The sequence below is a fragment of the Rhamphochromis sp. 'chilingali' genome (assembly GCF_963969265.1).
Source record: "Rhamphochromis sp. 'chilingali' genome assembly, chromosome: 17".
NCBI classification, from domain to species: domain Eukaryota; kingdom Metazoa; phylum Chordata; class Actinopteri; order Cichliformes; family Cichlidae; genus Rhamphochromis; species Rhamphochromis sp. 'chilingali'.
Genome location: NC_137944.1, coordinates 32026305 through 32041021, shown reverse-complemented (window position 1 = coordinate 32041021; position 14717 = coordinate 32026305). Strand labels below are relative to the sequence as shown.

At 40.4% G+C, this 14717-nt stretch overlaps 1 protein-coding gene across 5 annotated transcripts; it reads right to left on the bottom strand.

Annotated features, from left to right (window-relative positions):
- Positions 1 to 1110: 1110 nt before the first annotated feature.
- epn1b (epsin 1b) lies at positions 1111 to 14700 on the bottom strand. Of its 5 annotated transcripts, none has more exons than XM_080862542.1 (12): positions 14381 to 14621; positions 13934 to 14080; positions 12959 to 13177; positions 11383 to 11490; positions 10627 to 10782; positions 9163 to 9291; positions 8610 to 8730; positions 8341 to 8516; positions 6526 to 7807; positions 4826 to 4972; positions 4297 to 4449; positions 1111 to 3764 (listed from the first exon to the last, which is right to left on the bottom strand). In XM_080862542.1, the coding sequence occupies exons 4-12, from the start codon at positions 11449 to 11451 to the stop codon at positions 3271 to 3273; spliced, it is 2727 nt and encodes a 908-aa protein (XP_080718668.1). In that variant the 5' UTR covers positions 11452 to 11490; positions 12959 to 13177; positions 13934 to 14080; positions 14381 to 14621; the 3' UTR covers positions 1111 to 3270. The 5 variants fall into 5 exon arrangements, with proteins under 5 accessions (XP_080718668.1, XP_080718669.1, XP_080718667.1 ...); XM_080862543.1 differs by having other exon boundaries at positions 13075 to 13177; XM_080862541.1 differs by lacking the exon at positions 12959 to 13177 and having other exon boundaries at positions 14592 to 14700.
- Between the last annotated feature and the right edge of the window lie 17 nt (positions 14701 to 14717).

Sequence of the window (14717 nt, the reverse complement as noted above, 5' to 3'; positions counted from 1 at the left end):
GCATCACTGACTTTGAAAGCAATATGTTCAGCAATCACACGTCTAAATGTTACCAAACACACTGAGATAGCAAATGATGTGTTGTTGGGCTATTTTAAACATGTTTCTCCTCAGCCTGCGAGCGAGGATTTTATGATTATTATCCATCCAAACTGGTTTAAAGAGGGACTCAAGTACAACAAACTTTAATAATTATAATTATGAAAATTTTGTCAGGTTGTGATTTATTTATTTAATTAATTGGGCAGGTGTTAAAGGAAAACCTGCACTTAATATGGTGACACTTTTTATTCAGAATCAGCTTACAGAGGTTTAATTAGTTCAAGGATTCGTAATGAGCAGAAAAAATTGTTCATGGTCATTATTCTGAATCTATCCCGCTGTATGAAGGCGATGGCTAGGATTATATAACTCTACTTACTGTACAAAAAAACAAAAGGCGACACAAGGTCTCAACTGACCATCGTGTCCTAAAATGACTGAAGCTGACTGTCAAATTCCCAATCTGCCCTGGTCTGTTTTTAAGACACTAAAGCCCTCTATTCATGAATGGAGGGACTCAGCTCATCTATCAATCCTATATTTTCTGCTCTTGTGCCCAATATCTGTAATGGCTTCATCTGCCCTCCACTCACCCTTGCACTTCTAAATTAATCAGGAGATTAATGAATGATGAGTGAATGAATAATTAAAGCAGGCCTAATGCTGTGGCCAAATAAATATAGGCTAAAGATACTGTTTGAAGACAGTTATTTAACTTTGACAATTTGTGGCTGTATGTCTGCATATTTATTCCATAAAAATCTAAGACAACTGGTTTAAACATCATAATGATAGTAATAATAACTAAAAAAAAAAAAAAAAAAATCCCATATTTGCTAACGATGCGGAATTTATCAATGTGCAAATATTTATAGCTTTAAACGTTTCTTCTGCACGGGTGCTGGAAAATGTTTTGTGTAAATGTTGGTAATCATGGCCCTCTAGTGGTGACAGTGAGAAAGTCCTCAAAGACAGAAATCATGAGTGAGAAATAATTCAGGTTAAGAAAAGTGAGATTTGAGAAGTTGAGGGATCCACTGTGGACAGCCAGACCCAAAAGAGGCAGAGTGACTGTATCATGAATCGTTTTATTTCTCAAATGTACTGTCACAGTTTACAACACAACTATACATTTTAATACACAGCAAAATAAATTCATTTCATACAAAATTAAATCTGAGAAATAATAGTCATGTGAAGCTAGACTGTATTCCAGTCTGTTTTTCCACCAACGTTCACATATTAACGAGTCAGTAACACAGTAAGGACTCGTACAGCCCATGAAGCACAAAGCCATGTGATCCCTTCATCAGGTTTGCCTGCTTCACTGTGGCTTTAATTTACAGTTTTCAAAACTAATAAATGATGATGATGAATCCTGCTACCATTTAAGTTTTCAAAGTAAAATGTAACAAGAAGAGAAAATACAACCATTTAGTCTCCTTTCAGATGTTTGTGTTGAAGTAAATGAGGAGCAAGTACACATACACGTCCGCTCAAACAGCATACACATTAAACAAGTTGATATTCTTGAACTCTGTTTTTAATTTCGCCAAAACGGTATTTCAGTTTCTCCTCAGAAAGAGCCGGGAAACCAAGAAGACAATTACACAATGACTCAAAAATGTCTACAGAGCTAAACGGGAAGATGAAGCCACCGTTGGTTACCGAGCTGATTCACAAAGAAATATTTAAACAACCAATCAGATTAAAGTCAGTTAACATCACACGATCAATACCACCAGGCCAGCCTGCCTGAAATGAAAGTTACACCTGACCTTGGATCTTGTTGGATTTCATTGCTGTGTCAATAATTAACCAAGCAATAAATTAATAATTAATAAATAGATCAATAAATAGTTACTTGTGATTGCAACACTCTGATATACAGTACAGTATATTTCCAGGTTTACTTGTAAATACTTCCACTATTTACATCAGCAAAATACTGCACACACACACACACACACACACACACACACACACACACACACACACACACACACACACAATCCTACAGTGACGCATGTCCCAGTCAAAGATTTACAGGTCCTGTCACAACACTCAAACACACCGAAAACTCTTTAGGATTTCCACACAGACACACTGAGGTGCTCTCAGTTTGTCACACTTGTGCAGGGAAAGGAAAAAATCTAATAAATTCATTTTTAAATAAGAATTACTTTGCTCTTTTTTTAATAATCTGTGTATTTGTTTATATATATTACGCTGTACACATTGTGTTTGTATATATTTGATTCATGGGCAGCATCTTGAGTTCAGGGGAGGTTAGTGTAAGCTCAGGAATGAAAGGGTTTTTTATTAAAGCATCATTAGGTGGTTTTGCATGTTTATGCTTCTAAATATGTATAAATATATACTCACCACTTCCCATTATCAATACACCACTTTTGTTGATTGTTTCCTTCTTTCTAGAAAGACACAGATGTAAGTTTACCATGTCAAATATTTAGATTGCTTCGTACATGTTAAGTACTGTCATTTCCTTCTGGCTAAATTCAACAGCACTTTGACAACCAAGCTTAGAAACATAAAAACTGCCACGTATACTATATATTTGAATTGTGAATGCCAGCTTCCACGTGGTGAGCTCTGAACAGATAATCATCCTGTGTGTTCATCACTAGGGAGTGTAGATGTGCGTCCTGTCTCCTGCTCTTCTCAGGCAGCTTGCTTGTCCAAACCAAACAAAAGCATATGATTCAGTGAGAATGTGTCATACGTGGGCTCTTGTGCTCTGTGCTAATTCTCAGCCTAGTTCTGTATAAAAATGACTCACGTCTCTGGAACTCTACTGGAGGGATGAACTCCTGTCTTTTAAAGATATTGCCTCATTTGGTGTTTTGATAATGGCGGTGGAGAACACCCTCAAACATGCTGATCTAGATTTGCCACAGCAGGTCACTGCAAAGGCCACATCACATGATTCACATCAGTTTTACCTTTTTGTGACCCCTTCTTATCTATGGAGAACAATGTCTTCCTCCAAGGCTCGACAACCATAAAGATAGAAATTTCCATTACAGGCTAAGGTGATTACTCAGAACAACTTTGCATTGGTTTGGGGGAAAGAGACACTTCAAAGTAAGGTTCAGATATTTTGCTCTAAAATTGATCCTAATGAGAATGCATACACTAAACTGTAGCACTAAACATGCAAAACTACCTTTTTGGTGATTCCAGAGATCCAAATTACATGTCAAGTTGTCAGAACAGGAATGGATTATTTTTGTTCACCATCTCATCTGACCCGCTGCCTGAGACGACTTCAGCGCCAGCCTGTGGGACGGAGCCTCTAAATTGACCGTCACCTGATGGGTGATTTCCTTGAAAGACACCTGAGTGAATCATTCCAGTTCCCATTAAGATGGAGCCTGGATATCCAAACTGCACCATTCCCACTCCTCCAATGGGGGAGTTCATGTTGTGTCCTAATTGTGGACTCTCATTGATATAAATGGGATGTATCATTTGTGTTTCTGGACCTATCTGAGATGCCTGAATCATACTGATGGAAGAATTAGACATTTCCAGAGTATTCAATGATGCTGAAGGATTGTTAGCTCCAAAAGTGGGAGTTGGTGCACCATGGGGGGAAGCTATGGTCGAAATGAAAGGGTTGGAGTATGAGGGTGATGTTTCAGCAAAAGCTCCTGGTTTTAGCAAAGGGCTGGATGTCATGCCCGCTGTTTTGAAAGTGCCTGGGAAATCAAGGAGAGTGGCAGGAAGATGGAGGGTTGAGGGGGAAGGACGGAGGGAGGGAGTTAAACACAGTTTGAAGAATTCCAGTAAAGAGAAAATGTGCCAAGGCAGAGCAGAGAGAGGGGTGAGAAGGGTTATACATCTGCTGGTTAATGTACACTAGTCTTTATACAGAGTAACTTCACTAATGCTCTCTCACACACACTAATGTACAGAACAACATCTACACACTACAGCAAGGCCACAGGGGCAGGAAGGGGAGGTAAAACACACGACCACAATAAGTTTCTCCATACAAACCTACTGATAAATATTAGCCATCACCCCTCTCATCTTATCTTTGAATGACTTCAGACGAACACAAGTGGAATGCATTTTTAAAATCAGCAGGGAGTGACTTTCATTTGTCAGGTCTTCGAGGGTGTTCATGCATCCGTTTGAGTCAAGCGCACCACAAATATTTCCACATGATGAATTTGTCAGAAAAGTTACTTTTCACCCAGACTGACGCGTCATTTTTTCTGTCCTTACCGATGGCTTGTGTTTGGGCGTCAATGAGAGAGCGCTGTCTGGGTTTAGGGTCAGATGAAAACAGATCGTCCAAGTCAACCAGTGATGCCTCTGCTGAGCCCAAGAAGGAAGCAGTCTTTCGATACATCGCGTCTTCCTGCTTCGAGTGCTTTCCTGCAATAAAATAAAGGTCCAGTTCTACTCTAAAAGGTGTTTTCTTTTGGGGACAGGTCAGGGAAGAAGAGAGAGCAAAGTGGAAGAGAAGGTTAATAGATTAAGACTGTTAGGTGACTGCTGACTGACGGGGAAATGAGGATGAAAACAAGGAAAATGGTGACAAGTGCAAATCACCATGTATGGACACAATAATGAAGGTTTAACGAGTCCCCACTTTCAGGATATTAATTAAAGACAAGCCAAACATTTAGTCAATTAAATCAGAGCAGAGTGTGTTATAGGTGATTATACACAGACAATCAGTGTTTGCTCATGGGAATAATGGATAAATGACACAAACATGTATTCAGACAGTGTGTAGAATGTGATGTACCTGTGCCATTGCCACTTGTGTTGCTTGATGCACCCCAGGGGTCATTGGATTTAGATGCTCCATCTCCAAAGGGGTCACTAGATGGGGAGGAGTCTAAAGGTGGAGCAGGTGCACCCCATGCATCGTCTGTACTGGCAGGAGCCAAAGCTAGATGAGTAAATTAAACAGACAGGTTCAGGTGATGGAGAAATAAATGACAGAATTAACTCCTCTGGTTATTCCAGAGTTTTGGACCATGCTACTCAGCCTTCTTCAACAAAGACATAAAGGTGCCACATGTGATGTAAGTACAGAAATTCAGTCACAGGTCTTTCTACAACTAATAAAAAATCAGTTTCCAAAATCAGTTTTCATTCATGACTGTGTAGCCACATCAGACACCACCTCCATTGTCAAGTTTGCTGACGACACTGCTGTTGTGGGCCTGATCTCCGACAACATCGAGACGGCCTACCTGGAGGAGATTAGGAACCTGGAGACCTGGTGCCAGGAGAATAACCTCCTCCTAAACATCAGCAAGACTAAGGAGCTGATCGTGGACTTCACTACAAAGCAGGCGAGGAATTACAAACCCCTCATCATCAGTGGCACCACGCCAGTGGAGAGAGTGGACAGTTTCCGATACCTGGGTGTCCACATCACTCAGGACCTGTCATGGTCCTGTCACATCAACACCCTGGTTAAGAAAGCCCGTCAGCGTCTCTTCTTCCTCAGAAGACTTAGAGACTTCCATCTGCCACTGAAGGTGCTCAAGAACTTCTACTCCTGCACCATCGAGAGCGTCCTGACGGCAAACATCTGCACCTGGTTTGGGAACAGCACCAAGCAGGACAGACGAGATCTGCAAAGGGTGGTGCGCTCGGCAGAACGCATCATTCAATCAGAGCTCCCTGACCTGCTGTCCATCTACACCAAGCGGTGCAAGTCCAAAGCTAGGAAGATTATGATGGATCTCTCCCATCCCAACAATGGACTCTTCTCACTGTTGAGGTCTGGGAAGCGCTTCCGCTCCCTTAAGGCCAAAACAGAGAGAATGAGGAGGAGCTTCTTCCCCCAGGCTATTCGGGGCCTGAACCAGGTGTAGGACTGGACTCTCCCAAACACGTCACTATAAGACTGGACTCTCACACACGTCACCACACATTTCCTATAATCCTATAATTCCTATAATTTATAATCCTTATCTTTATAATCTCTTCTGCTATTTGCACATTCTTTACTGTAAATTCCTAAGTTAATTTGTAAATTTTTGTAGTAAAGTGTAAATTGTAAATATTGTAAAACTTTTCTTCTGTCATTTAATGGTCGGGCATTGTACAGCTACAAGCATTTCACCCCCATGTCATACTGTGTATGGTTGTGTGTGTGTGACAAATAAAATTTGAATTTGAATTTGATATGCCTTTTTGTGAATGTGTGCACTTTAAAGTGCCATGTAAAACTCCACAGTGGAAATGAAAGGCATATACACCTACTTACAATGCATTCTCAGTGCAAGGAGTGGTGAGCACAGCAGCCCCACCCACCTTCTGTTGATAAGGGTCAGCCAATGAAAAAAAGTTGGCATCTTTTTTCAGATAAGTATAACAGTCATTTTGAACTACGACTAATTCAAACCGGTTAGAAGTTAGCAAAATTCTTCAGCTTTACGTTCTGAGAAGTACTATCCATATACAAGTATTTATTTGTTTGTTTCTTACCTGAAGGCCCCCATGGGTCATTGTCTGCTTTGGATGCATCTCCAAATGGATCAGAATTACTGGTAGGTGAAGAAGCACCTGCCGTGGTCCCCCAGGGATCTGACCCGGTGGCTGGTGGAGAAGTGGCTGGGGCTCCCCATGCAGCTGTGCTACTCTGAGGCGAGCTCACTAGAGGGGCATCGAAGGGATCTGTGGCATCTATCTTTGGTGGACTGGATGGTGCTGTGAATGGGTCTTCTTTAGGTGGTGTTGTTGGTGCAGCAAAGGGATCTTCCTTGGTCGGTTTAGATGTTGTGGAGAAGGGATCCTCTTGAGGTGGAGATGTTGGGGCAGCGAAGGGGTCATCTTTTGCATGTAAAGATGGTGTAGAGAACGGATCCTCTTTGGGTGGTGTTGTTGGTGCAGCAAAGGGATCTTGAACAGGTTTGGTTGGCACTGAGAAAGGATCTTCTTTAGGTGGTGTTGTGGGAGCAGTGAAAGGGTCCTCTTTCCCTGATGACGGTTCTGCAAATGGGTCCTCTTTAGGGGGTGTTAATGCTTTTGCACTGAAGGGATCATCTTTTGGAGAGCTAAATGGATCGTCTTTAGGTGCATTAAATGGATCGTCTTTAGGTGCATTGAATGGATCGTCTTTAGGTGCATTGAATGGATCGTCTTTTGGGGTAATGAAAGGATCTTCTTTAGGGGCACTAAAAGGATCATCTTTTGGGGCGATAAATGGGTCATCTTTTGGAGCTTTGAAAGGATCATCCTTTGGAACATTAAACGGATCATTGTTAGAAGAGCTGAAAGGGTCTGGTTCATCTTTCTGAGCAGCAAATGGATCCTCCGTGTCTTTGGGGGCACTGAAAGGGTCTGAACTGTCCTTTGGGGTGTTGAAAGGTGTTGATGCACTAAAGGGATCTTCCCCATTTTTCGGTGCCACAAAGGGATCTTCCCCATTTTTCGGTGCCACAAAAGGATCTTCCCCATTTTTCGGAGCCGCAAAGGGATCTTCCCCATTTTTTGATGCCACAAAAGGATCATCATTAGTTTGATCTGCTGCAAATGGATCTTTATCAGGACTTGTTGGAGCCCCCCAGGGACCACTGCTAGCTGCTGTTTCAGTTGTGTCAGGTCTTGAGGGGGTGCCCCATGGATCTACGGCCTCTTTAGGTTCTTTGGGGGCTCCCCATGGGTCCGTTTGTACTTCCTCTTCTTTCTCTCCTCCCCAAGCATCAGTTTTAACATCAGAACCTTTATTAGCATCCTCCCATTTTAGCTCCTCTTCACTCATCTTGGCCTAGCATATCGTTGCAAAATGGTTAATACAAATAATTCATATGCCATAATAATTTCATATACCAAAATGCTATATGCTGTGGCTAACCTCCATTTAATGGCATAATACAGACGATAGTTGTTCTTAATCAGCACATACAGTAATTAAAAATATATAGCTAGGTTAGACTCTTACTACTACTACTACTACTACTACTACTACTACTACTACTACTACTACTACTACTATAGTTGCTGGATAGACTGCAGGTTCTTGGACTGAGGCAGCCCTAAAAACCAATGGAGATCAAACTGCAACACATCATAGGAATCTGCAATGGGCTTCTCAATATATAACTTCTGCCTATTGAGATTTTTTTGTTTACTTTAATAAAACAGAAGGCCTTCAAATGTAAACACATTGGCTAAATGTTTGGAGAGTTTCCTCGTTAGCCTACCATTTATCGGCAATGGCTTTTTATCTGAAATAGAGCCTCTTGGCAGCATCATATTGGCGTAATGTTCGATCTTTCTACACCTGTGCACTGTACTTACCCGTCTCTCTGTTTCTTTCTTCTCAGCTTCCTGTTTAAGCCGCTCTTCTTTGCGGGCGGCGAAGGAAGCCGTCAAGTCAGCTACAGAGGGTATGTTGTCCAAAGATGGAAGCCCTGAGGCCCCAGGTACATAACAGGGCTTATAGTTTGGATCCTTGACGTTGTCCGTAGATGATGCTGGTTAGAAAGTAAGCAAAAGAATATAAATGATCAGTGAAGAAAACCTGTTGGAACAACAGTATATAGCAGTGATATAAAAAAAAGGCTTACCAGCTGCACTTTTTGATGTCTTTTCTCTGGTTTTGACAGCAAACTCTCTCTCTTCCTTTAGTTTCTCATCGTCCTCCATAAGAACAAGAACAACCTTGGCCTTGTCTCTCACATTTACACCCTAGCACAAATATGGCTACAATAAGCGTTCACTTGGCTCTGACCATTTCAGAAAAATTATTTAAGCCTGAAATACTTGTGCTTGAAGAAAACCCCAATGCTTTTTGCTAAACAAGATCAGAACTATTCAAGATCTAATTTAAAACAAACTATAGCACATGATTAAAAAAAACAAAAAAAAACAAACAAGTTTATTCATGCTGTAGAGAAATTAAATGTGTTTGTTACTCTGAAAAGGTTTTCAGTTAGGAGTATCTTAAGGTGATTGAGGCAGCAAACCTAGACTACACTTTCATTCTTGCTGTAAACCTGGTCTGAAGGTTAATGACATAAATATTATAGTACCAGTAACTGTCTTAATGCATAGCATGAAATCCTTTAATGGAACCTAAAAGACTACATCCATTTGACATAATCAGGAAGTGTGTATCACCTGATCTTTGCCATCCTTTTCTACAAAGCGGTACTCTGTGAGAGCTTTGACAATGTAGATGTTGTCTTTCATCTTCAGAAGCACGCGATCATCACCGGTCTTCAGCAGGTACTCCAGGAGTGTCAGGGACTAGGATAAAAAACACATGACAACACAAACTCATTTATATACAATAAAAATGCAGTTTCCTATCACTACAATGCTTCTTGTTTTATCTGCATTAGGGAATAAATAGGACAAGTAAAAAGGAACAAAAAATATTGGTGCAATGGATGAAAGATAAGAAAAACAACTGAAAAGACATAATTTCTCTGGAACTGATGAGCCAACACTGAGTCATGTGGCTGACTGGCAAAGCTGAAATGGAAGCAGTGATACAGCTGATGTTCAGAAAGTAATAACTGCCACTTAATAGACTAAACTGTGCTTTTAAAGAGAAACTAAATATATTTTTGCTGTAAGGTTTTTTGTTTTTTTTAAACACTAAATATTAAAAAACTTTACAAAGTTAAATGTTTATTTTTAAAACCTTGCATATTCCTATATAGATACTGTACATGCTACTTAGATGAAGAATGCCTTCTATCTTCTCTGTTGGTCCCATCAGGGGGTCGTGACAGCAGATCAACTGCCTCCATCTCACCCTATTCTCCGCATCCTCTTGTGTCACACCAACCCTCACACCAAGCTGATAGAGGGTTCCCTATGTGCTAGCTTACTGTTATGCTGTTCTACTGAATTCAACTTACACAGTCTGTTTTATTAGATTATTTTTGCTTTTCATTTGATAATGGCTGCACAGGAAACAAGTAGAAACAGTGTTATGAAACTTAAGGGTAAGAGGCTTGGGGAATAGTTGAGGAGTTTAACCAATGCAACAATCCTTTTATTGTTAATCACAAAAATAAAACAAAAGCTGTGGTATATGAGGTTTTACATGCTGCCCTCACTCTAATTCAAACAATCAACACTGTGATGGATTAAAACTCAAACTAGTTCTTTTGTGTTAATTTTATTGATTTATTGTTTCCTGTGACAGATGACTTCAGTCAGTCATTCATGTAGTTTGGAGCAAACTGCAACACACAATCTGTACAGCCATGTTTTGAACAGGCACAATCACACAGACATATTCAGTGACTGTATCGTGTAGCTGTATCAACATAACATGATTTTGCATGTGGTGCATTAAAGGGACATCTGGAAACTGTAGCTGCAAAAAAAAATAAAAAAATAAAAAAATAACCCTCACTTCAGATGGGCACCGCATTGTAGAGATGAGTAACAGAAGACAGAAACTGACTATATCTGAAGATGAATGTTTCCCATCTTTTTTGTGAATAAATGGACAATTCCACACTTAACATCTCATCCCCGAAGAATCCAATATATGTCTGAAACCAGCATCTATCCTCTAAAGCAAACCCTTCTTTGTTCCAGTGTTACTCCTTCACCGTCGCTCACCTTGTGGATATGTCTCCAGTTCTTGTCGTCTTTCAGCCGTTTCCAGAGCATTGTCATGATCTCATTACAGGCCACAACGTTGTACGTTAGGTCGGAAATGTCGGCCATCTGAGAGCTGGATGGGCCCCATGGGTCATTGGATGTCGCCTCTCTCACCTGCAACAGAAGTAAAGAGAGTAGAAAGAGGCCAAAACAGCTTCAGGAAAGTTGAAAGTTTGAGATGCTAACTTATAAAATGTTAACATCAGGGTTTTGGAGGACTGGCAGCAGCAGGGCATCTCATTACATGAGCCATGCTACCAAAGATGTTTAGTAATCAGTTCTCAAGGACATTATTGATCATGTTTGAGATCAGCATCCAAAAAAGGAGTTCATCTCTATATTTTCTTTGACTCTAAGAAATTCAGGTTCAGGGCTTAAAATTGATGGTTTCTGCTTTGTTTTAATTAGTAGGGTTTTTACTTGAGTAACCCTTTAGTCACTCTAACCTCTTAAAGTATAAGCAATTGTTACCACACCAGACGACTTGAATTTAAAGCTACTAGTGTTCAAACACATGCCAGAAATGTATTATTTGTTGTGCATACAATGATGCACAGACTACATAATAAATATTTACCTTTATTGTCCTCCTAAATTTAACCTACATAATTTTTAAAATATTATTTGCATTACTGGATGAGGTAATATTGAATTGAAAGGCTGAAAACATTATGGTTTTGAGGTCATACACAATTTAAATCTAGCTTCTCCTACCTTGACCTCGGCCTCAGAGTAGTTCTGGACCAGGTTCTTCAGCTGTCGACGGAGCATAGAAGACGTCATGATGTCCGGAGGAGAGGTGGGGAATCAAACCACCGCGATCTGATTTAGAGAAAACATGAGAACAAAGCAAAAGAAAACACAAAGAGTTCTAAAAATGTAACATTTTTGAAATTTTTGGGGATTTCTACATCGATTACCAAGGAAATTTACCCTAACTTTTATCTGAAGCTACATCCACATATACATTTTTTTGCTAATTGTGCATCATTTTTGTAGTTGACGGTTGGTCGATAATGGAGATGAAGCAGAGGTTTATTGTTTTGTGAAAATGCTATCTTTATTTTAGTCAGATTGCTTGGTTCAACATAACTGGTGTTCTGATTGCTAAGACCCAGTAAAATGTTATGTTGGACCAGGAACTACCCAGCTGTTGGCCTATTCAGATCAGTTTTTCATCAGACAGCAAATTGGAAGAAGATAAACCCCATCTTTCAGCTTGTTGCACAATCAGTGAAGCAGCACAAGACTTTGACTTATAATAATGACTGAAAATCTTGTAGATCCACATGTCTAGGAGCATGTGTGTGATAAAAACACTCACAAGATTTGGTGTAATTTGAAGTGCAGCGTCTCTGATGGGCTCACTTTATGAGCCGCAGAGAGTGAGCACTTGGACGGAGACTCAGGTGGAGTTTTTTTTCTATAGTTTCAAACAGCAACACTTTGTTTCTGTAATCACAATCAAACCTTTACAATTAAAAAGCCCACGAGTCGTTTATCAAGCTATTTCTTCAGTAGCCCTTAACATGAAAAGGAGATCCTCCCATCAAACACCTGTTTGTTTTATACACCGACAGCTGTATAATCTATACAAATAAACTGAGTGAGTTTGTCAGTTTTAAATTTGACCGTCCTGCTTCTGTCTTTATAGCAGAGATACCTGCAGCATTACAGGGTGAGTCAAAAGGGAAGTCACAATAGCTCTATGACATTTATTTTCTAAAGCTCAAGTTATTTTATACTTTCCTGTTTTATATCATTCATAAAAACAGACAATATACTAATAAATGATGCCATTTTATATATTATTATTATTATTATTATTATTATTATTATAAATCCAGGCCAGGCCTACACTGCTTTTTGAAAACTTCACTCCAACTTGAACAAAATTCCATCATGGATATAAATTTGAGTGACCTCTAAGTTACATATGGGCAACGTATGTTGAACGTGAAATGTGAAACAAATGCAAACAAACAGCAGGGTGCAAGATGCTAGCAGGCAGGGGACACATGGAACGCCATAACCAAGTAGCTGGCAAAGTATACAGGAACATCTGTGCCGAGTATGGCCTGAAAGTTCCAAGGTCAAAATGGGAGACGCCCCCTAGGATGGTCGAGAATGACTGAGCTAAGATCCTGTGGGACTTCCAGATACAGAAAGACAAACTAGAGATAACTAACCAACCAGACATAGTAGTGGTGGAGAAGCAGAGGAAGAGGCCGTAACAATAGTGAATGACAGCAAAATCAAGAAGAAGGAACACAAGAAGCTGGAGAAGTACCAAGGGCTCAGAGAAGAGCTCGAGAAGTTGTCAAGGGTAAAGGTAACAGTGGTCCCAGCGGTGATCTGAGCACTTAGTGTAGTGACCCCCAAGCTAGGCGAGTGGCTCCAACAGACCTCTGTCCAGAGGAGCGCAGTCCTAGGAACAGCAAAGATACTGCGCAGGACCCTCAAAATCCTAGGCCTGTGGTAGAGGACTCGAGCTTGAATAATAGACCACCTGCAGGGCCGAGACGGGAATTAGCCACTGTTTCCCTAATGCTTCGCTGAGGCATGTTAATGCCAAGTTTTGCCTTGTCATTCAGTGACAATCATTTTTTATTTGTTGTTATTTCTACAACATGCATCTGCACAAACTTTTTTAATTAATTATTTAGAAAATTCTGTTAAAGTGGATGCTCAATTAGCTCGTAGGCTAAGCAAGTCAAGATATGCTGCAAGGCTAGATGCAGCAGCCCATGGTTGACTCCAACCTGAGGTTATTTGCTGTGTGTCCATGTAATCTTCACTGTGCTATTAAATGAATTCAAAAAAGCCCCCAAACTAAAAAAAAACAACAACTAAAAAGCAGTCTGTTAACGCTTTTGTCAGATGATAGGAATCATTATAGTTGCTAGTGCAGAGGCAAAACTCTTACATAAAAATCTAAATGTCATGCATGGTGTAGATGCCACAAATGGAGAAAAACACTGTGAAAGACACAGTCAAAGAACTGCTCTTTCATTCAGCTATGAATACTGGTTTCCCTTTGAGCCCGAAAACCCCCCCAAAACCCTTCAGTCTGCAGCTGCATATAAAGTTATGTTTTTTTTTGTACTTCACTCTGGACCAATACAACTCTGACCTACTGGCCTGCTTTTTAATCTACAACTCAATTGATTTTGACGATGGCAATGCCACATATAACAGTAATCAATACACAAATCATATGCAATGCAACTATATGTTCTCGCGCATGAACAACACAGTGACATACCTTCAGTAAAATCGTCCTCTGTTGTAAAAGTCTAACTTTCGGTTGTATTTGTGCAGCTCCTGGCTCAGTTAGCATTCATCCTGCTGATCCCCTCTTCCTCCTGCCTGCATTGGTTTGTCTGAGGATGTCAGAAACCAGATCCTAACGCTGCAATGAGAAACCAGTCAACATATAAAAGAGCTGACCAGTGGGAGGTACACATAACTGACTGCAAAGCGTAAACTAACCTAATGTAGGTGACAGCTTTGTCACTGCGACAAACATATATCCCCACCTACGTTAGCTCAGAATCTAGCTGAGCTACAAGCTAGTTAGCTACCAGGGCATGTTAGATAAATTTTAAGAAAAGAAAAGATAAAATTGCATGTTTAGCGCAACTGGATACTTAGTCTTAGGATACGCAGTCGTGGTGTTTGTAACAAGAGTCAGAGTAGGTGTTTTCAGGACCTCGGAGAGCGACTGAAGACGGTCAGCAGGCGTCAATATGGCTAACAGCCAAGCGGTGTTGTCAAGGCAGCGAGCTCCATCATAAATATCCGATTTTAGTGTTCAAATGGTGGGATATATTCCACGAAACGTCCCCTGCTTTTAGTTCAAAACTACAACTGACGTTTTGCATATCAAACATGCATATTTACAGTAAAAATAAAGCACTAACCATGAGCAGATATTCAGGAATCTTCGAGGAGACGACACGACCGGACGGTTTCCGCTTCCGCAGTTTTCAGCACCTGCCAGGCCACGCCCCCTCTCAAAATTAGTGTTATTTATGTCTTTATATATT